This window comes from Ictalurus furcatus, chromosome 7, assembly GCF_023375685.1.
Source record: "Ictalurus furcatus strain D&B chromosome 7, Billie_1.0, whole genome shotgun sequence".
Lineage (NCBI taxonomy): Eukaryota > Metazoa > Chordata > Actinopteri > Siluriformes > Ictaluridae > Ictalurus > Ictalurus furcatus.
In genome coordinates this window covers 3825948-3848342 of record NC_071261.1, presented here as the reverse complement: position 1 = coordinate 3848342, position 22395 = coordinate 3825948, and the positions used below count along the sequence as shown (strand labels likewise).

Here is a 22395-nt window from a genome sequence, read left to right as displayed (position 1 = left end):
GATGCACTATGGGAAGAGCGCAAGCCAGTGGAGGCAGTGTGATGCTCTGGGCAATGTTCTGCTGAGAAACCTTGGGTCCTAGCATTCATGTGGATGTTATGTTGACACATACCACCTAGGTGTTGTCTTTAGGGAAATAAAATAACACAAAAAATAACCGTTATTTCTAATCTTTTCAGTCAAATACTGTGCTGCAAACATCAATGTTAGATTTATCTTGTCAGTACTGGCAAGTGACCATGGTATAACCGCACATCGGGTGGTTCTTTGCCTCCACGTAGTGTATTAAAATCGTGTAATGTACACCTAGCCATGGATTATCCCTTACACATGTGGTATTATGTAGAATATATTATATAATAAACAGGTTTTAGTAGTTTCTTTCTTTCTGAGGTTTATAGTGGAACTGACACCTAGAATGGGAGGTGCATGCAGATTTTTAGTATAGTAGATGATTGAATGTACTGTAGACTGTAAGTGTTTTTATATATAAAATGTGAAGTTGCAGTATAAAAATACTCCACCTTTATTCTTGTATGACTCCTTTTTCTTCATGACCTGTGCATAAACGGCCCCACTGAGTTCAGCTGCAGAGTCACCTAATCACAGTGCAATGTGATAGTCACTACAGGAGATGTATTTACTGTATGGTGTTAATCTGAGATTTATTCCTTCTAGTGTAAGTGGAAATATTTGACATGAAATAAAGAAATCTCTCTTTTACTTGCATTCTCCACAGTGGCATAAATGTGCACATCTACAGAAAGGAGTGCAAATAAAGAATAAACAGGAGAAATTTTCAGACAATTTTGAAAACAATTCCACTGAAATTAACATTGTTAAATTAGCTTGTTAGTAAGAACATGATCTTATATTGAATTACTGTATATGTAGTGACGTGTGCTGTGACTAAAACGTCATCCTTATTAACTACATGGCCAATGGGCTCTCTCCCTACCATAGTATATAAGCTGTTGTTTAGGCCTCACGGAATGCGTCATGATCGAAAACCCACGCCTTCTTTTCGTTGCTACGGACTACAGAGGTATGTGGTTTTAGCTTTGTTGCTTAGCTGTTTGATGCTAGCGTTGTCCACTTATCATGCGATTTATTTATTTAGAGTGACGTTAGGCTACCGAGACTGTGCATGTGTGGTGTGCTGCTTACTCTCAGTGCGGTGTGCCGTCAGGGCTCTCAACTGTGTAGCATGGTAGTTTAACATAGCTTCGGTCGGAGTACCAGCTGTTGCCGTCACAACTATTAAAGACGCTATCATGATTTTCGGATGTTCCATCATGAGTATCATGTCATCGGATCACGGTAGGTAAATCGTTTAGTTCTATTACTCGAGCTAAACTCTATTGCATGCATTCCTAATTGAGGTTGTAACACCTGTTTGTTCTTAGGGTCCTCGATTTTGCATGCGTTAAGGCGGGCTGAGTGAGATGTGGTCATATCGGTATAACTCCTCCCCCTCATTCGTGGAGCCACGTTGCTGCTTGGTTGCTTTGGGGCTGCTTGCTGTTTGGTTTTGCTGTTTGATGCTCCGATTTGGTTTTATTTTGTTCTGCTTTGTTTCGTTATTTTGTTTTGTGTTGGTTACTGTCACTAAGATCAGTTTTCTTTAATTAACTGTGTTGTAACAGTCTTTATCAGTTATGCTGATACTGCTATGTGGTACTAGTGGTTTTGGTCAGTCTTGGTAAACTTGCTACCTGTAATCAGTTTGAGTGTGAGGTTGTGTGTTTTTTGTGACAGTAAATTTGTCTTTGTTTTGTTTTATTCTGTTTGTCAGATTTGAGCGCATTATAATTGATTTTGTGTGTTTCTGTTGTCTCCTTGTAGGAGCTGAGTGCTTCCTGAGGCTGGGAGGAGTTCTTTGCTGCACCTTTGTCTTTACTTAATTAAGGGTCGTTATTATTGCTGTGTTTATTCTCGGTGAATTTTGAGGGTATGATTTTGATTAGTGGGGTGCTTTTGCCTTTTGTATAGCTGGTGCTGTCGTACTAGCCTGCCCTTCATACAGGAAGCCTCAGTCCTCCTATGATTATTGTTAACTTCCTCTTGTGACTGTTTTATTTGACCAATGCCTGACTGCGTTGGATGTTGTTTCTTTTAAATAATTCTTGACCAGTCTTTTTAACTTTAAAATAAAATGTATTCTTGTATGGAAACCCATGCCTCTTGCCTGTTCTAAGTGGAACGTACTTGCGTGTCTTTATTTGGGTTATTTTCCCTGTTTTCTCCGAGTGGCATAGTTGGTACAAAAACGAAACAAATGAGCCGCATAGCTACACGTGGCGTAGTTGGCAGGATTTATGAGGATCTCCATAGTATAGTTAGTTGTTGCAAAAAAAAGAGCACATTGCTACATATACATAAGGAAAGTATGCATTATGTGACACGTTGTCTGACCGGTCTGAAGTGGAGTGTGTCCTGACTGAGAATCCTCAGCTCCTGACTGACTCGGGTTCTGGCCTGGTGTCTGATTGCTGTTCTGCTGTATGTCTCTGTCCTTTCCTGTATGAGAAGACGGAAATTCATTTGCTCAATTTATAAACCATACAAACTTTATTTTAGAGAATGCTTATAAGTTAGTGTATATGTCGCTGAAATGTACCAACAGAAATTACAAGCCACTAAATGTGTAAGCAACAATTGGTCTCATTTATGAAGCTGGATATGAACAAGTTTATTTGAAAATCATTCACAGGAGCCTTTTCATACATAATGTGTTACTCATGAGAATCCAGTTAGTTTAGAAAACAATAGTGTATCCTACAAGAGCTCTTGAGTGCTGAGACGGATGTACTTGCAGAATAAAGTTTAATAAAGCAAAACATACACAAATCAATACAGACGAGGCAGGAGAGCATACTTGACAAAGTGGGAGAAACAAAGCCAGACACAGTGAGGTGCGAACAGTGACTATATACAGACTGGCGCTTTTTAACCAGAAAGAGAGTCAGGTGCGGGTGGTCATGTGACTGGTACAGACTTGTGGTGGCTGCTGGGATTTGAAGTCCACAATCCCTTCTGGGAATTCATATAACACTGTCATAAATGCACTTGATTCAATTTACAGCTGATTGGAATTTATCATGCACATGAGTATGAAGAAAATCAGCAATGCTAAGACTTGTGTAAATCTAGTGAGATTTTTTTTTTATTAGATTGGCCTACAAAAACATTTAGACAAGTTGAATTTGATAAAGATTAATAAATGAGCACCAAATTGTGCAATTGTAAGTGCACTGTGTCCCAATTAGTATTCTTTTCCTATTTTTATTAGTTTGGTAACTATTTCTTATTTAATAGAAGCATTGTAGCTGAATGATAATTAAGGATGTGTAAAATCCTGTGTAACGAGAGAAATTGAGTGTCAGATACCAGTCATAGACCATTTTGTTAACATGTTTATTTCCATGTTAGTGTAACGTATACTATTTCATGTTTTATAGACTAAGCTTTGTAGAAGTACTGATTATATTAAGCAATTTAGTGAAAACTAGTTATCAGACCTTTGATGGATTTGTGCCACCAACGCAGGATCAGTAAAAGGATGATGAACAGCAAGGCCAAACTCAGTCCCACAGCCACAAATACTATATCAATACTGGATCCAGACCCTGAGTCTGAGGAAAGAAAGACACAAACGAAAAAACCTGCTGTCATTACAGTTCGCAAAAATACTAGCCTTGACACTAACGTACATTCTAATAATAGTCCAATTTCTAATCTTCCATTTCTGTTCAGACGGTTTTAAAGAGTGTTTACTAGTAATCTCTCTGAGCCTTTCCAATCATATCTACATTCTCTACTCAGACTGCTCTTCAACGGGCCACTCATAATCTACTACTTTCTGCTGATGCGGGTGCCTTTCCTCTATAAGGATTTCTAGCTTGGTTCATGTTTCCTTTTCTCTCCTGCCCCGTCACACATGATATCCCAGTCCTTGGCCCCCTCCTTTTCACTACAGGTACAGTATATGCATCCACTTGCCCAGATTATTCAAAAAGATCAAAGTATTCACTGTTAAGTAATTAACACTCAGATATATCTCAGCATGAGAGCTATTCTTTCCACATCATTAACTGTATACATTCATGATCTAAAATAATGGATGGACTCCAACGTTCTTAAATTACACGAAATTAAACTGATAAAACAGACATTTTTCTAGCACCCAAAACTCCACTGTTATGAATTCCAGGTATTTCATTTGATATTGATGGCATTACCGTTACACCTTCTGCAAACGTTCACAATCTAGTTATAATTTTTTGATAACACACTTTCATTTGAACTCTGCATTAGGTCACTCAAAACAATCTTTTTTTTTTTTTTTTTTTATCAGCTCTTATTGATCCTCACTTAGTTTGCTGTAGTCCTTACTCAAACCAAGCACAGATTAGATTTGTACTCTATCATTAACACGGTTTACCCATCTCACAGAGAATCAAACAAACACACTCTTAATTCTCACACAGTACATGATCTCGCCGTAACTCTCTACACCCTGGAGTCTTAGATCCACCAGTACAAATCTACTAGTGGCTCCTAACGACCAGACTGACAAGAATGAGCAAAATGTTTAGTGCCGTAATCCACCTCTAGGCCTTTACCTGCACCTCCTTAACCCTAAAACATACATTTTGTACTAACACTTTTCCTCTTTTTCTTCCTGTTCGTCATTTAATTAACAGCCAGTTTGAGTTTTAGGTGCTACGTGCTACAGAATCAAATTTATTATTATTATTATTATTAGTAGTAGTAGTAGTAGTAGTAATCACTGCACGTTTTAATGTTATTTTTACAAAGGGAATCAAATACTTTGAAAGCTGACTGAAAACACTGTGCATATAAACTTTGTTAATAAAAAGAGAATCAAATAAAAAGAAATTCTCTCAAGGTTTCTCACTTCTGACTGAAACCCAGCTTTTCGGTGACTCTCCTCTCTCTGGGTGTTTACAGTGGTAGAAACCTTCATCTGACTTTGAGACAGTACTGATGGTCATCTCTCCTGTAGTCTTGTTCTGCAGGACTGAACCATCTTTATAGAAATCAACACCAGAAGCTGAGGTCTTTGAGTTGCGAGATAAACAATGTAAAGTCAGAGGATGTCCCTCAGTCACAGGATGGACAGGACTGTCCAGGATCACATGACCATCTGTAGGAAAGAGAAAGAAGCCACTGAAATCAGAAAGTGTGTAAAATACAGTAATGATTTTAACACAGAGAGCTACAGTAAATCAGTGGTAGATATCAGAGAGAGTGTACACAGTGCAGCGCTCACAGAGTCTTCATGTGTGAAAGAGAAAATATGCTTAAAAGCCAGTTTTATCAGTAACATTCAGATGTGAAAGCAGCTTTCACTGTAATATTCTTAACATCCTGAAACTAAACTAGTCTTCATGAGTTATTCTTATTTCTGTTTATATTCTTATTGTTAAAACATTGAGAGGAGCTTTTTTAGGTTTACCCTCTGCAGTCTAACTTCTATATGGGGATAATAATTTTATTTATGTAAGTCTAATGTATTTATGCCTCTTCTCTCTCTCTCTCTCTCTCTCGCCTGCTTTGTGTGTGTGTGAGCGTGTGTGTGTTCTGCTCAATTCTGTCTACCTTGTTCTTTATGCTAGTGATAAAGGTGATACTGACATCCAAAAAGTCTCATTTCTCTGTATTCTTTTTTCCTCTTTTTTATTCTCTGAGTCTGATCTTTGTGTGCAGATGTGTGTATAAACCTCTGTGTCTCAGATCTCTGCAGCCCTGAACACAGCGCTATCTGTTGGTCTTTTGTTAGAATCGACTGAATAAAAACATCAAATCTGTGTCACCCTACACACTGCACTCAGTTTCTTTATAACAATATTATAATTTATTTTCACCAATTCAGTAGATTTTCAAAGTGTTATCTTTATTCCTGTATATTGTACATCTATTACTGATGAGAACATTGAAGACTCACGGTGCACTGTGATGTTGACAGGATTACTGCGTCCTCCAGATTCAGACTGACACCAGTAAACTCCAGTGTGTGATGTAGAGAGGGAGCTGATGTTACATGTAGATCCTGAAACTGATGAACAATCAGACACTGTCTCACTGTGTGTGTATCCTCTCACTGTCCATCCAGTAGAGTCACTCTGGTCCTCACAGCTCAGTGAGAGAGAGTCAGCAGTAAAGTGTTGAGTTCTGCTGGGATTGATGATCAGAGACACTGGAGGAGATTCACCTGAAACACACACATTATAATTCAGATCTTATTCTGAAAATTAACATGTATTTTGATTTTATTATGATGTTAATTTCAATGTACAGTTTAGTAAACATGTGTAACATTAAAATTACCACAGGACTAATACTTGCTCTGATTAGACAATGATATCCGAATAAAAATCTACTATCAGGTGCTTATTCAGCTGCTTTACACATTCCTCACTAAGGAGTTTAAATAAACAGTTATTACACAACACATTAGCACAGATACAACACTTAATATTAATAAATGTACATTTGCTACACTCCAACTCAACTCTATTGTTGATTTATTTCCTCACCAGTGATGCACAGTGGCTGTAGGTTACTGTCCCGTGTGTGAAAGACTGGTTCTCCTCTCTCTGCTCTGCACATATAAACTCCTGTGTGCTTCACAGTAACAGGACTGAGAGTGTAGGAGCCTCCAGATCTTCTGCTGCTGTCTGAGAGGAGCGCTGTACTGTACCTGAGGGAACCCTGACTGTCTCTGGAGGGAACCTCTGTGTACCAGCTGAATGTCCAGCCTGTAGAGGAGTGTTTAACCTCACAGCTTAGAGTCACTGAGTCTCCTTCAGTCAGCCAGCGCAGTGGAGACACACTCACTACTGCCTCTGCTGCATCTGATGGACAACGAATGTAAAAAGAAATAAAATCATAGAGTGGTAATCTTGTTATATATAATTAATGATAAGATAAAACAAACTCACACACTCACCTGATACAGTCAGTGTAACAGCATCACTGGTGTGTGAGGAGTGTGAGCCTCCTCTCTCTCTTCCTCTACAGGTGTATTTACCTGCATGAGATGTTTCAGCACTACTGATTCTGTACTCCTGTTCACTACTGACACCAGAACCATCTTTATTCCAGCTGTACATCCAGTCAGAGTCCTCTTCATCCTGTAGGTCACATCTGAGAGTGACAGTCTCTCCTCTGTACACCTGTACATCAGGATTTATGGACACCACAGGTTTTGGGAGCACTGTACAAAGATAGTAAAATATTTCCTGAAATAATTAGTATACTTTTGATTGATTGGTTTTCATGAGTGTAGAGAGTTTAGAAGATTTTGGAGAAGAATGTAACATTACACATGTAAATGTTTTGGACAAGTTATAACCACTTGCACCAAAAAGTCCAGCGTCTTCAACAGATCCTGATTCTAATCATTTGGTATTGTGTTAGATGTAATTATAGTAAAGTATTATTCAGATCTGTTTAATAAAATGAAAGGTGATTCATTTAATCCATTTATTTGACATCACATTTTATTCTGTATAATTCCATGTTTTGGTCATTGGTAAGGAAGCAGAGTGGAGCAAAAGAAAAAAAAATCCTACAATTACTCGAGATCCTGATGTGATCTGGTTCCAGGTCTCTTATGTATGATTTCCAAAGTGATTAGTCAGCACTTATAGAGACGAAGCAGGTGATTTATTTACAGTGTAGCTTTAAGGCCTCTGGTATCAGACACACACTGTACATTCTTTCTATATTGATCATAATTTAATATTCTGTAGTGAGTGTTTCAGCACTAATGTCTGTGTGTCAGTTACAGTTATAAACACCATTATGAGTCTGATTAACATGAGTGCTGTGTAATTATGATTTCCATCTTTCTACTACCATGAGATTTATTATCCCTACATAACACTGATATCTGATAGTCTGGATCTCTTATAACAGAGATTCTCTTCCTGATGAACACACTCAGCAGTACTTTAACTTTTGCTCTACTGTTCATGAACGACAGGCTTTATAAATATCTCAAATATAATCAGAAATAACTTAAAACATGCAGTGAGAGAGTAGAAAGCATGACGAACCTCTAACTGTAACTGTAACTGGATCACTGAGCTCTGAGTCGTAGTTTCCTCTGCGTGCTTTACACTGATACACTGTTTCTCCTGCATTAGAGACTGTATCATGGAGTGTGTTGGTGTCTTCAGCTACTTGGACTCCATCTTTGTACCAGAGAAAAGTCCATCCATTAGACAGCAGATTACAGTTCAGAGTAACTCTGTCTCCAGTGTAGACGGAGCTCTGAGGATTCACTCTCACAGTCGGTTTGGGTTTTTCTGTTGATATGAAATGATGATGATATTAAAGTTTTCCTCTTTACAACATCAACAAGAGTTTTATCATCTTAATCAGATGATTTGTGTCTAATAATGCATTTATATTCAGCATTTGTTAAACGGTTACAGTTGTGTGACTATCACATGGACAACATGGTCTTATAATATCTGTCAGGAACCTCGAGTCGGCACGGAAGCAGGAGCGGGCGGCAGGTGTAGAGCGTGGTATCGGGAAGGTCAAGAAACGTAGTCGTAAGACAGGCAAAGGTCAAGCGATCGGACGAACAACACAAACGGGGTCAGGCAGAGAGCGTAGTCGAAACCGGAAACAGGGGTCGAGGATAACGAGAAGACTAACTAACTAACTAGATCGGCTTGGTAACGCAGAGAAACGAGTTGACTGAACGTATACTTCACATTGACTCTAGGTGAATGACATCCCTAAGTACTAGCGGTGAGAGTGTGTGTGTGTCTGTGTGTGTGTCTGTGTGTGTGTGTGTGTGATTGGTGCCAGGTGTGTCTGATCAGAACTCCGGGGATGGTGAGCGCATGCGTGCATGAGAAGTGAGTGTTGCATCTTGGGAAATTAAGTTCTGATCTGACTGAGCTGTGACAATATCATTATACTTTATATATACTGTACATGGAATTAATTGAATACATTTTTTCATAACTGAACAAACACACTGAAGTTTAAAAGTTTTTTCATTTTTGTTTCAAAATGCACTTTATGAGTGGTGCATAAATACACACTCAATGAATTCATCTTCATCAGTGTGTTCACTATTATGAATGTTGAACACAGTGAATGTACAACTACACCATTAATCATTACTAGACACAGGATAAGTAACTAAACATTGTTTTTTTTCGGATCTGTGACATTTTAAATAAATCTTGTGACTTTAATCCACACTGCATGTAGTGATGTGAAGCTGAAGTTAATAAATATTGGTGTGAGGAAGAGATTAACACACACACACACACACACACACACACGCACACACACCTGACACAGTGAGTGTAACAGTGTTGCTGGTCTCTGAGGTCTGAGAGTCGCTTCTTCTCCGTCCGCTGCAGGTGTATTTAGCGCTGAGAGACTCTACAGCAGTGAATGAATATTTCCTGCTCTCAGTGTAGGAGAATATTTGGACACCATCTTTATACCAGTTGTACATCCACTCAGTGTCTGCATGTCCTCGTATTTCACATGTGAAAGTGACTTCCTGTCCACTGAATATCTGTCCATCAGGCTGCAGAGTCAGAACGGCTTTTGGTCTCTCTGTACAGTTACAACAAATACATCAAATCCGTCAAACACACCCTTCTCTGACCATCTGATATTTAATCAGTGTGTTTTGTAATGATTATGTGTATCAGCGCATGTTACAGGAGTGTAAGATCAGACATGTACCTATCACTGAGAGAGTCACTTCCTTGCTCCATGGCGTTGACCATCCATAAGTAGACCCGTAACATCTGTATCTGTGACTCTGATCTACTTTTATAGTGTAGTAATTTTCAGCAGATCTGTGACTATAACCACCATCTTTGTTCCAGTAGTACGGTCCACTCCATCCTGAAATCCTACATGTGAGTGTAACCGTCTCTCCTCTGAATATTTGAGGTGAATTCGGCTCCACAGACAGAACTGGTGAAAAAGTCAAAAAGCAAACACACACTGTCAATGTAAACAACTTAAATTCTGCATGACAATGTACAAACAATCTTCTCCACCTTAATACAAATCCAACATGTACACAACATGGGCAATAAAATATGTATAATTCACCTTGAGCTTGTCCGACTCGGATAAGTGAAATAAGCACTAAAAAGGGAAGAGGAACAGAGAATATGATGTAACGCTGACTTGTTTCTTTTCTTTAAGAAGACAAATGAGAACAATGTCATATACTGCAACAAAATCTATATTTAGTTTCACTTCAGCTATAAGAAATGCAATATATCGACCTGTTTCAATAATGAATGGTGTTTAGAAAAAGCTATTTTCTCTCAGGTCACTATTCTGCTCATTACTGTCTCATGTTTAATGTCACGTCTCGTGACGTAAGGGAGATAGGGACGGATGCAAGTGCAGTAGGAACAGTTTTATTTAATGAGAAACACAGGCAGGTAAATCCAAAACGTGATCCAAAACATGCGAGAGGTCAGGCGATCGGAAAACAGGCCTACACGGGGCAACGCAGGGAACTATGTCGTGGTCACCGAAAACAGGTCGAGATACAAAACATGAAACATAAACTATGACTATGAACTGGGAGCGGAGAAACCAGCGTGAACTAAACAAACGAATCTAAACATGAAACTTGACATGAACACAGACAGACACACAGACAGACAGACAGACAATCTAATCTAATCTAATCTAACATTCCGCGCTGTGTGCTGGGAGGCGCGCGGTATATATACACAAACATACTCAGCCTCGTAATGGCTGACGGCTGAGGGCAATTCAGACACACGTGAAACAATAGCCAATGACAGAACAGGGAGGAGACATAACAAAACATAACAAATGCACGTGTCCAAATGTCACGAATGTCACCAAAGGAAAAGCAGGTGCTCGCGCACCTTGCTCGTCCACGCGCGCTCACATGTTCTAACGCGCGCTGCGCTGCGCTTCCTATGAGGAAAAAAACCCGATCTCAGTAGCACGTACAGGTAAATGAACACATTCAGGCTTGGACTGTGCAACGTACTGAAACATTTCTCTGAAAAAATGTCTATGAGGATGACTGTCGAGTGTAAAACTGAAAACTGGCATGGCTTTTAAAGTTCAAAGATGTTCTCTTAAAGCTAAGACAATATAGAAGGTTCATTCAGTCTTCACTTTCTTCTGAAACAGGTGATCCTATCACAGAGCAGGACAGAGTCAAAAGGGAAATGAAGATCTGCAAGGCTGGATTACATGGTCAAAGTAGAAGTAGAAGATCTTGCTGTTGCAGATTCGGCAATCATCAGATTTTCTCAACAAGAAACGCACAAGGGAGAGATTGCTGCCTTGCAAAATGGAAGATCTGGAGTAAAGAGCAGCTGTGATATTCATAACCTTCATCCAGTGTTGATGGATGGTGTGCTCAAAGTTGGTGGAGGACTTAGTAGAGCAGCGATGCCAGAAGAGATGAAACGTCCTGTTATCTTGTCAAAGGAACACCATGTATCCAAACTCATCTGGCCACATGTTCATAAAAACTAGGTCATGCTGGAGGAAACCACATGTCAACACTTCAAAAAAGGTAATGAGTTATAAATTGAAACTCTGCCTGTAGAAAAATAATTTCAGAATGTTTGTTTGTCAACGTCTACAGGGCAAGATGGGAGAACAAACAATGGCTGAGACTCATGCATTAAAGTTTGATAATGGCACAAATTTCATTGGAGCAGAAAGAGAGCTCCAGACAGCTTTGAACACACTGGATCATGACTAAATCCAGCATACATGTTTCTATCTGAGGGACTCAAATGGACTTTAATCCCCCTGCTGCATCGCATCACAGTGGCGTGTGGGAGCGGCTCATTCATCTGGTAAAGAAGGTCCTGTACTCCACTCTCCAACAACAATCGTTGGATGATGAGAATTTTCACTCCATCTTTTGTGAAATTGAAGCTATTCGTAATGACCTCCCCATCACAAAGCTTCTGATGATTTAAACAACTTGGAAGCTCTTACGCCCAATCACATTTTATAGCTGAGATCAAAACCACCTCTTCCACGATGGCTTTTAAAAGACAGTGATCTGTACATAAACGCGTAAAGAGCGACAAGTCCAATACTTGTCTGATCTTTTTGGAAAAGGTGGGTCAGAGAATACCTTCCACTGCTCCAGGAATATCAGAAGTGGATGAAACCACACAGAAGCTTCGCTGTTGGTGATATTGTGATCATCATGGATCCAGCAGCTCCATGGGGTTCTTGGCTACTTGACAAAATAACTCAAACATATCCTGACAGTAGAGGACTAATACGAACTGCACAACTCAAAACTAAAACAGGATTACTGGACAGACCTGTGATTAAAATCTGCCTGTTTTTAGAAGACACTGAGGACTGATCTCTAAAGTGGACATACACATGGCTCCTTTGGTAATTTAAAGGATTGTAGTTGCACACCAACAATTATGGGGTCGGTGTGTAGGAGCCATTGTAGATACAGGTGTATCTAAAAAAATTTTAATATTGTAGAAAAGTTCTTTTTTTTTTCTCCATAATTTAGTTCAAAAAGTGATACTTTCATATTTTCTAGATACATTACACAAAGTGAAATATTTCAAGCCTTTTTTTCTTTTAATCTCAATGAATACAGCTTACACCTCATGGAAATCAAAAATCCAGTATCTTAGAATATTAGAAAAAAAAAATTATAATACAGAAATTCGAGCATCTGAAAGGTATGTTCATTTATGCACTCAATACGCGGTCGGGGCTTTAATCCTTTTGCACAAATTACTGTATCAATGTGCCGTGGCATGGAGGCGATCAGCCTGTGGCACTGCTGAGGTGTTCTGGAAGCCAAGGTTTCTTTGATTATTGTATTATAAGTTCGTTATTCTAATATTTTGAGATTTTTGATTTCCGTGAGCTGTAATCCAAAATCATCGAGATTAAAACAACAACAAAAAAAAGACTTGAAATATTTCACTTTATGTGTAATGAATATAAAATATACGTAAAAATAAATTTTTCCACAATGTAAAATTTTTTTTAGATGCACTTGTAAATGTATGTGTAATGCATGTATTTTGAGGCTGTCACCACTGGGGGGCAGTATATGCATGTTAAGGGGTATAATCAGGTGATAATATGATATCAGGTATACCCAGCTAACAATTTTTGGTTCTCAGAACATACATTTTTAAGGTTTGTTTTTTGTTAACCAGGAACGTTTTCTTTATGGAAATATAAAGATGTGTTTTGGAAAGATAGGTTTGCAGTATGTTCCCCTAATGTTCTCTTAAGGCTCCCATGATGTTTTGTTAATGTCCCCATAATTTCATGAATGAGAACTGAAATCTACTCAAAGTGTCTGCATAATCTTTCATAATCTGTTTGTAAAAAACCTTGCTGATGGACCTACTTGATATGAATCACAATTCCCAACTCAGTGGTACAGGTAGTAAAACTTGAGGTAAAGTTCTCCAGATCTCCAGCTCAACATTCTCAACTCAGCTAGTAGTCTATTTTTTATTGAAGGCTGTGGTAATTTACCTGCCAATGTATGACTTGATCAGATAAAAAGCTGGATTTATCATAAAACTTGCCTCAGGTGTTTTCATTGTTTGCAGGACTACCAGACCATAAAATATAAAACTTTTTGGCTAACATGAGACTAGGCTAGTTTGGTGTCAAACTAAGCTAACTAAGCTATCATTGTATGGGTTTAGCTGCTACAAAACTATGCAGAGTACATTATCTGTACTTGTGTAGCTGCTCCCAAACTTATTCTTCTGGTCAGATTAAAACGTACGCTTCAACTGATGTTTGTCGTTTCTTTTATTGCATTCCTTCACAACTTAAGCGCATTCAATCACCGTCAAACACCGTGAAAAACTGAAATAAAGTACATAACACATTCTCACATGAGCATATTGTACATAAGCATGTTCTTAAGAGTCCATGAGTATTCATTCATCTTGCTCACATATTAAACTAGCATTAATGGCCTTAGGAAAAATTTGCACTATTACAGTACAATACAAACATGAAACGCACAACATCACAAACCAACATACCGTGTGCGCCTTCCGACCAGAACTCTAGGAGTAGCTATAACGCTTTACTGTTTAATTATTCTCTTCTTTAGCATCTAACTCCGTGTACAGCGTAGCACCAAAAACTGCATGCACATTTTCGCACTGCTATTAGTTAGGCTAATCACATGACCACAGTAACTTAAATTCAATGCAGCTCACTAGTTTAACCTGTAGGTGTCACTATTTCTGCAACCCTTGTAAAACAAAACTCACATAGGCAAATTATTATTAATATTTACATTGCATTATTGTAATAACAACAACATAACAAATAAATACTTTAAAGGCTTAAAGAAAGAAAAGACCCATACATGTTTTCAGCGACAGCTACATCATGTTCACGTAAACTGGAAATCATATAGACATTTACACATCAGAGGATGTTAGTGATTCAGTTTCAGTGCCTTTACTGGCTAAAAATAAATAAAAAATCTCTGTATATCCATTTTCCCCTCACACTGACTGTGAGATGGCTTTTGGCAGAATTGAGAGCTGTCAGCAAATAAGACACAAGTATTTCCACGTATTTTCCTGTAAACCTTGTCTGATTGGTCTCACCTCCATTTACTGAAGATAAAATTACAACACTTTAGTCAGTCAGTGGGGTGGTGGCGAGGGCGTTGGGGCGCTCATCGGTGCCTCCAAGCTGGTGTCGCCCTAAGGACTGCCTGGTTCACCTATGTCTAGAAACGGCCCTGTCGCATGCCATGACAGTACGTACTGCATTAGATTCAGTACCTACAGCTCGTTGATACAGTGTGTACTGATCAGTATGTGTGTAGTCTGAATACAACCTGGACATACTACATCCGACATGTTGGTGCAGACAGCTTTTCCGTGCCAGTTCCGTTACATTATGGGATAGTGCAGTATCCACAGTGTCCACTGGATCCATACTGCAGAATCAGAAGGTCATCTGGGTATTTCTCGCCTACTGTTTTATGAATACTGAGAATTCTGACATGCTACTACTTTGGTGTACTGCTTTTCACCTACTATGTAGTAGGGTAGTAGGGATATTCAGCCTATGGTAGTACACCAAAAATAATAGCACTGGACACTGTGCTATCCCATAATGCAGTGGTTGGTTCTCAACCAGGGGCCCCACTGGGGAGGCGGGAAGAGATCGGAAGGGAGGCACGACAAAAACACAGACAGGGCATCAGTTGTGTACTCTGTGTATTTTATTGCTTTTCAAATAGAATGAGTATAAATGAAAAACTCATTGTTTCCTCTCCCTCTGTATTTTCTCTTTTCTGGGTACAGGTGGAGTTTAGCTGCCTTTTATCTAGCTGTCACTGCAGACCAGTGTTGCCAACTCAGCGACTTTTCAGACCCCTTTAGCGACATTCTTTTTGCAAAAAAATAAGCACCTAGTGACAAATTTAGTGACTTTCTGGACAAACCTTAGCAACTTTAAATTTGTGGCCAGTATTGTCCTGCAAGCACGAGGTCTTGCTTTCATGCTGCACTCACACTTCCCTCTGAGTCTGCTGTGTTCAGTGAGTGGCTGAGAGCCGGAGATTTAACAATGTGATGGATAATGAGACATGCCCTTCTTCCCAATGTGAATGTTTTTAGAATGCAAGACGAATGGAATGCAACATGTTTTACATAGTTCTCTTGTTCAAAGTATTCATAGTGTTCAGGAACACTTTATATCATTCATGTTCAATACCTGTCCGTTATATAGCTTTATAAATGTCATAAAAGTATCATAGAAAGTATCATATCATAAAAGTTATGAAAAGTAATAAAAAAGTACAAAAACACGAAAGCAAAAATAAAATAATCTATCTATCTATCAAAAACATATATATATATATATATATATATATATACATATATATATATATATATATATATATATATATATATATATATATATATATATATATCACAAAAATTAGTACACCCCTCACATTTTTGTAAATATTTGATTATATCTTTTCATGTGACAACACTGAAGAAATGACACTCTGCTACAATGTAAAGTAGTGAGTGTACAGCTTGTGTAACAGTATAAATTTGCTGTCCCCTCAAAATAACTCAACACACAGCCATTAATGTCTAAACCGCTGGCAACAAAAGTGAGTACACCCCTAAGTGAAAATGTCCAAAATGTTCCCAATTAGCCATTTTCCCTCCCCGGTGTCATGTGACTTGCTAGTGTTACAAGGTCTCAGGTGTGAATGGGGAGCAGGTGTGTTAAATTTGGTGTCATCGCTCTCACACTCCCTCAAACTGGTCACTGGAAGTTCAACATGGCACCTCATGGCAAAGAACTCTCTGAGGATCTGAAAAAAAAAATTGTTGCTCTACATAAAGATGGCCTAGGCTATAAGAAGATTGCCAAGACCCTGACACTGAGCTGCAGCACGGTGGCCAAGACTATACAGCGGTTTAACAGGACAGGTTCCACTCAGAACAGGGCTCGCTATGGTTGACCAAAGAAGTTGAGTGTATGTGCTCAGCGTCACATCCAGAGGTTGTCTTTGGGAAATAGACGTATGAGTGCTGCCAGCATTGCTGCAGAGGTTGAAGGGGTGGGGGGTCAACCTGTCAGTGCTCAGACCATACGCCGCACACTGCATCAAATTGGTCTGCATGGCTGTCATCCCAGAAGGAAGCCTCTTCTAAAGATGATGCACAAGAAAGCCCACAAACAGTTTGCTGAAGACAAGCAGACTAAGGACATGGATTACAGGAAGCACGTCCTGTGGTCTGATGAGACCAAGATAAATTTATTTAGTTCAGATGGTGTCAAGCGTGTGTGGCAGCAACCAGGTGAGGAGTACAAAGACAAGTGTGTCTTGCCTACAGTCAAGCATGGTGGTGGGAGTGTCATGGTCTGGGGCTGCATGAGTGCTGCCGGCACTGGGGAGCTACAGTTCATTGAGGGAACCATGAATGCCAACATGTTCTGTGACATACTGAAGCAGAGCATAATCAGTATGCATTATTCCAGCATGATAACGACCCCAAACATACCTTCAAGACGATCACTGCCTTGCTAAAGAAGCTGAGGGTGAAGGTGATGGACTGGCCAAGCATGTCTCCAGACCTAAACCCTATTGAGCATCTGTGGGGCATCCTCAAATGGAAGGTGGAGGAGCACAAGGTCTCTAACATCCACCAGCTCTGTGATGTGGTCATGTAGGAGTGGAGGAGGACTCCAGTGGAACCTGTGAAGCTCTGGTGAACTCCATGCCCAAGAGGGTTAAGGCAGTGCTGGAAAATAATGGTGGCCACAAAATATATTGACACTTTTGGTCCAATTAGGACATTTTCACTTAGGGGGTTATTCACTTTTGTTGCCTGCGGTTTAGACATTAATGGCTGTGTGTTGAGTTATTTTGAGGGGACAGAAAATTTACACAGTTACACAAGCTGTACACTCACTACTTTACATTGTAGCAAAGTGTCATTTCTTCAGTGTTGTCACATGAAAAGATACAATCAAATATTTACAAAAATGTGAGGGGTGTACTCACTTTTGTGAGATACTGTGTGTATATATATATATATATATATATATATATATATATATATATATATATATGTCCAATCCGCTGGCAACAAAAGTGAGTACAATTATATATATATATATCATAATTATACCTGGTCTCCTCTAATATGTGGGGGGTGCCACATGATAGGGAAGGCTTGGGATGGCTTTAGTTACAAAAGGTTGAGAACCTCTGCCATAATGCAACAAGACTGGCACGGACGAGCTGTCAGAATCGGCACCAAATAGTATGTCCCATTTGTATTCATGCTTACCACTTACTACTGATCAGTACTGTACTGTATCAATGACCGAGCAGTAGGTACTGAATCGAATGTAGCCGGTACTGAATCTAATACAGAAGGTACTGAATCTAATGTAGCAAGTACTGAATCTAATGTAGCGGGTACTGAATCTAATGCAGCAGGTACTGAATCTAATGCAGTAGACCTGTCACAGTATGCCATTTCGGATGCAGTCGCAGTTCTTACCACACAAACACGCTCACACACAACTTATCAACACTATCTTTTATTTATTTATTTATTTATTTAAAAGTAACAACATAACACTCTGATCATGTACTCTTCCTTTCATACCTTATAAGAAACAGAAAATGTTCATCCATGATAAAAGCCCACGAAAATATCACAAACCAAAATCTGATTCATGCTCAGAAAAAAACTTCATGTCACCACAGACACTCTACAACCCAAAATAACACACAAATCCTGAAGATTTTAGATTCTACACATATGCACTAAAATGAACCAAAAGGTCACTGCAGACTGTAGTGTGATTAGATTACATTAGATTGCATTGGATTAGATCCACTACGTACTGTATGTTGTAACATGTATGCGCCAATGGCAGAAACAGTACATCACTGTTATCCATCTATGGTTAGGGTTGGGGTAAGTGTTAAGGTTAGAACATCCTAAACTCTTGTCTCATATCCATCTTTTGATCGCAAACCCAAATGTCTTTGGTGTACAGCAGAAACAAATGAATAGGCCTTGCCGTTCCAATAGTTTCAGAGGGGACTGTACTGTACCCTCCCACTGATATCATTATTAATGCAACAAACTAACACTATTCTACATATAAATGTAACCCTTACCTTAACCTCAGTTACCAAATAATAATAAAAATTCTCACAAGGGCTCAACTCAAATGAACTAACTCACACAACTGACATGGATGTACACTGATCCAACAATCATATCAGAGACTCTTACGAAAATGTTCTAATCACATATTAACCTCATCACACAGGACATTAGACTTCATCTGAACATATTGTTTTAAGCCGCCACTCACTCTAATGAAGACACAAAGAAAACATTTACTCACAGATCATCACACAGAGTGGACGGAGCTCCATCCTGTCACACTGATGAAGGACTGACTGATCAGTGGTCTGTGTTAAAGCCACTACACTTCCTGTGTTCTTACACACAGAGAGAAAGAGAGAAAGACAGAAAAATAAGTGTTCTGGGATTTTTAATGACCATAGGACCTTGGTTTAATGTCTCATCCCAAAGACTGTGCATTAGGACCCACACTGACACCCCACAGAGTGAGCACCCCATGCTCTCTTTGCTGCTTCCAGCAGCAAGCTTAGTTTTCCCCAGAGAGTCTTCCATGAAGGTAATGGCCAAACTCACCCCTGCTTAACTGCAGTGGGAAACCAGACGAGATCTACAGGGGGATATGGCTCGAGCAAATGATAAGATAACAATCTGTAAAGCTTCATGTGAAAGTAGGAGGTGTTTTTCTGGAGATGAACAAGTACTGAGTAATGCTGATGACAGGTACTGAATAAATAGGCTTGAGAAATAAAATGTTATTGAAATCTAAAAAAGTTTTAAATGAAAACAAATTAAATGGAAAAAGTGAAAAGAGTCTGATATGTACTCTGGTAAAAGTCTGGAAAAACATCACAAAAGAAGGAATTAATAATTTGGTGATGTCACTGAGCTGCAGGCTTGATGAAGTTATTGCAAGCAAGAGATATGCAACCAAATATTAAGTGTTATTTACTTCAGTTTACTTCAACTTATCTGTTCCTACACTTTTGCTCACCTAAAAATTGTTTGGTCTGATACAAAAGGTTCTATGTTTTATGATGTTTAACACCAAGATGTAAATACCAAGAAATAAAAACTCTAAACTCTTGTCTCATATCCGTCTTTTGATATTAAATCCAAAGGTCTACAGGCGTACAGCAGAAACAAATGAATTGGCCTTGCTGTTCCAATAGTTTCAGAGGGAACTGTATGTACTAATCCCATAAACAAGTGTTTAGATCTTTTATATTTATTAATCCCCATAGTTAATGTGTGTTTAGATCTTTTATATTTATTAATCCCCATCACTAATTCATGTTTAGGTCTTTAATGTATGCTGCAGTGACATCTAACATTATGTTTATCTTTTATTATTAGCTCAGCTCACTGAGTGCTGTTAGTGTTTGCCACAGAAACTAGAGTGAGAACATGCAGGTGTGACTGTTTTAATTTTGGCATTACTGAGAATTTGAATGGCAGCATTTCCTCATTTCTCACACAGCTCAGCTAGAATAGAAACCAAACCACAATAATGTTTCATGTCTTAACTGCTAATCATTTAAACTGTGTAATCATTAAAATCATTTAAAATCACATATCTGCTGACGAACAAATAAGAACAAATAAACTCTTTGTGTAGTAACGTCAATTAATCACAACATTCATTGCTAGATATACATGGTTATTTTTTAATGTAAATCAGATCTGAAATGACTGACGTGAGATAATGTGCAGTTGTGTACAGTTTTCAGATAAGACTACATAATGAATCAGGAAGTCTTAAACTGTATCACTGCCATTTGCAAAAACATTATCTTCATAGATTAGAGTCTGCACATCTGGAGCTCGGCTGTGCTGTGTGAACCTACTGGCTCTACAAGGTACTGCAAATAAAAACATGATATACAGTGCCCTCCACTAATATTGGCACCCTTGGTAAATATGAGCAAAGTAGGCTGTGAAAAACCTTAATATTTTATTCAAAAATTCACAAAAATTCTCTGGATATCATGTAAAAATATCATGCAAAAAGAAACTCGCTTATCTCCGGACAGAGCTCTCGAAATCTCTGCAGGAATTTACCCCTACTAAGCCATCTCACGTCAGTGTGTAGCAGGAGCTCAGAGTGGTCGCAGTCTGTCTTCTCCAGATGCGCACGAACAGCCGTATTTGAAGTGATCTAGCACGTATAGAACAGGCGATCTTTGTTGCCACATCCACGATCTCTTTTTGCGCATAAGGCTTGTTGGTGTATTATGCACTGGTAGTTAAGGAAGTCCGGGAAAGCATCGTCTTCCCTGCACTTGGCAATGAATCCATTTGCGCTGCCAACCATTGCGGGCGCACCGTCCGTGGTGACTGATATCAATTTGCACACTGGGAGCTGGGTTTTGTCAATGAAGTCTTTAAAAGACTGAAAAATGTCCTCTCCCCGCGTGTCTTCTTTCATGGGCAGTATCGTTAACAACTCTTCTTTTGCAGTCATGTCTGTAAACAACATCCGAATAAAAACGCACAACTGGGCTGTATCACTTCCGTCCGTAGACTCGTCCGATTGCAGTGAGAAACACGCGCCATCTGTGATGTCCTTCCAAAGCTGTTGTGTCAAATCCTCGGCCATGACTTCACAGCGCCGTGGAACTGTACTTCTTGATAGCTGGAGAGCTCTGATTGAAGATAATATTTCGGTTTTGTTTTTAAAGTCCCGAAACAACGAGTCAGCTGCGTCTACGAATGCCTCTTTTATCATCTCTCCGTCTTGGAATGACTTCTTGTGTTTAATGATGGAGTGACTCACCCGGAACGACGCTTCGGTGGCTGCCTTAGCATTTGAAGTCAGTCGTGAGAATCGTAGTTTTTATGAACAGTCCTAAAGTGCCGCTCCACATTTCCCTTTTTCGGAATAGCAATGGTAGCTTGGCAGATCAGACAAACGCACTTCGAATATGACATCGTGAAAAAAAATCATCCTCCCATTCCGCATGGAAGTGATAAGTCTTCGGTTTCTTGCTTGATCCCGCTAACTCACTCATTTTGTACCCTTTCTTCAATAGGAATAAATTGGAAAGTTAACTCAGTGATTTCGCTCGATAGCCTTTAGCGCTGGCGCGTTTGATCGCACACGCATGGTGAGAGAAAAGACGAGATCTCAGACTGGCTGCCCTCTACATCATCGCTAACATCTATTTTTTTTGAATGGGGATCTACCAGCACTTCCTTTGCGATCGACCGGACGTATTGGGCACCCCTGATCTAACCCTTTTATTTATTACAGTATTTGGTGAAATGAACTTGACTGGTTTATATCTGTGTGAAGCTGCTTCATTCACAATAATATTATATTCTCTTTTTCTTATTTCATTATTCATTACAAGTCATCTGGACCTCCCATAGAAGTTTGTGTGACAGAAGACAAGACAGCACTCACACTCCGCCCATCTAGTTAACTTCACATCATCTCCCCACACACGCAGTAGTTTAGACATTGTCTAGACTGCACACGTGGGTCTGCGCTACAGCTCCATTTCACACACACACACACACACACACACAGGTTTTTATCACATATTACTTCTCCCTGCTGATCCACATCCCCAATAATCACACTACACACACCAGATAAGTTTAAAACAGAACATCTTTATTTACGTGTCTGTATATTTGTATAGTCTGTCTTTGTGCTGTAGATTGTCCGCGTCCGTCTTCC

At 39.2% G+C, this 22395-nt stretch overlaps 1 protein-coding gene across 1 annotated transcript; it reads right to left on the bottom strand.

Moving 5' to 3' along the window:
- Positions 1-266: 266 nt before the first annotated feature.
- LOC128610641 (carcinoembryonic antigen-related cell adhesion molecule 5-like) lies at positions 267-21309 on the bottom strand. The gene is made up of 9 exons (XM_053630062.1): positions 21222-21309; positions 9754-10020; positions 9349-9621; positions 8088-8339; positions 5972-6238; positions 4922-5170; positions 3522-3635; positions 2416-2520; positions 267-757 (listed from the first exon to the last, which is right to left on the bottom strand). The coding sequence occupies exons 1-9, from the start codon at positions 21307-21309 to the stop codon at positions 675-677; spliced, it is 1698 nt and encodes a 565-aa protein (XP_053486037.1). The 3' UTR covers positions 267-674.
- Between the last annotated feature and the right edge of the window lie 1086 nt (positions 21310-22395).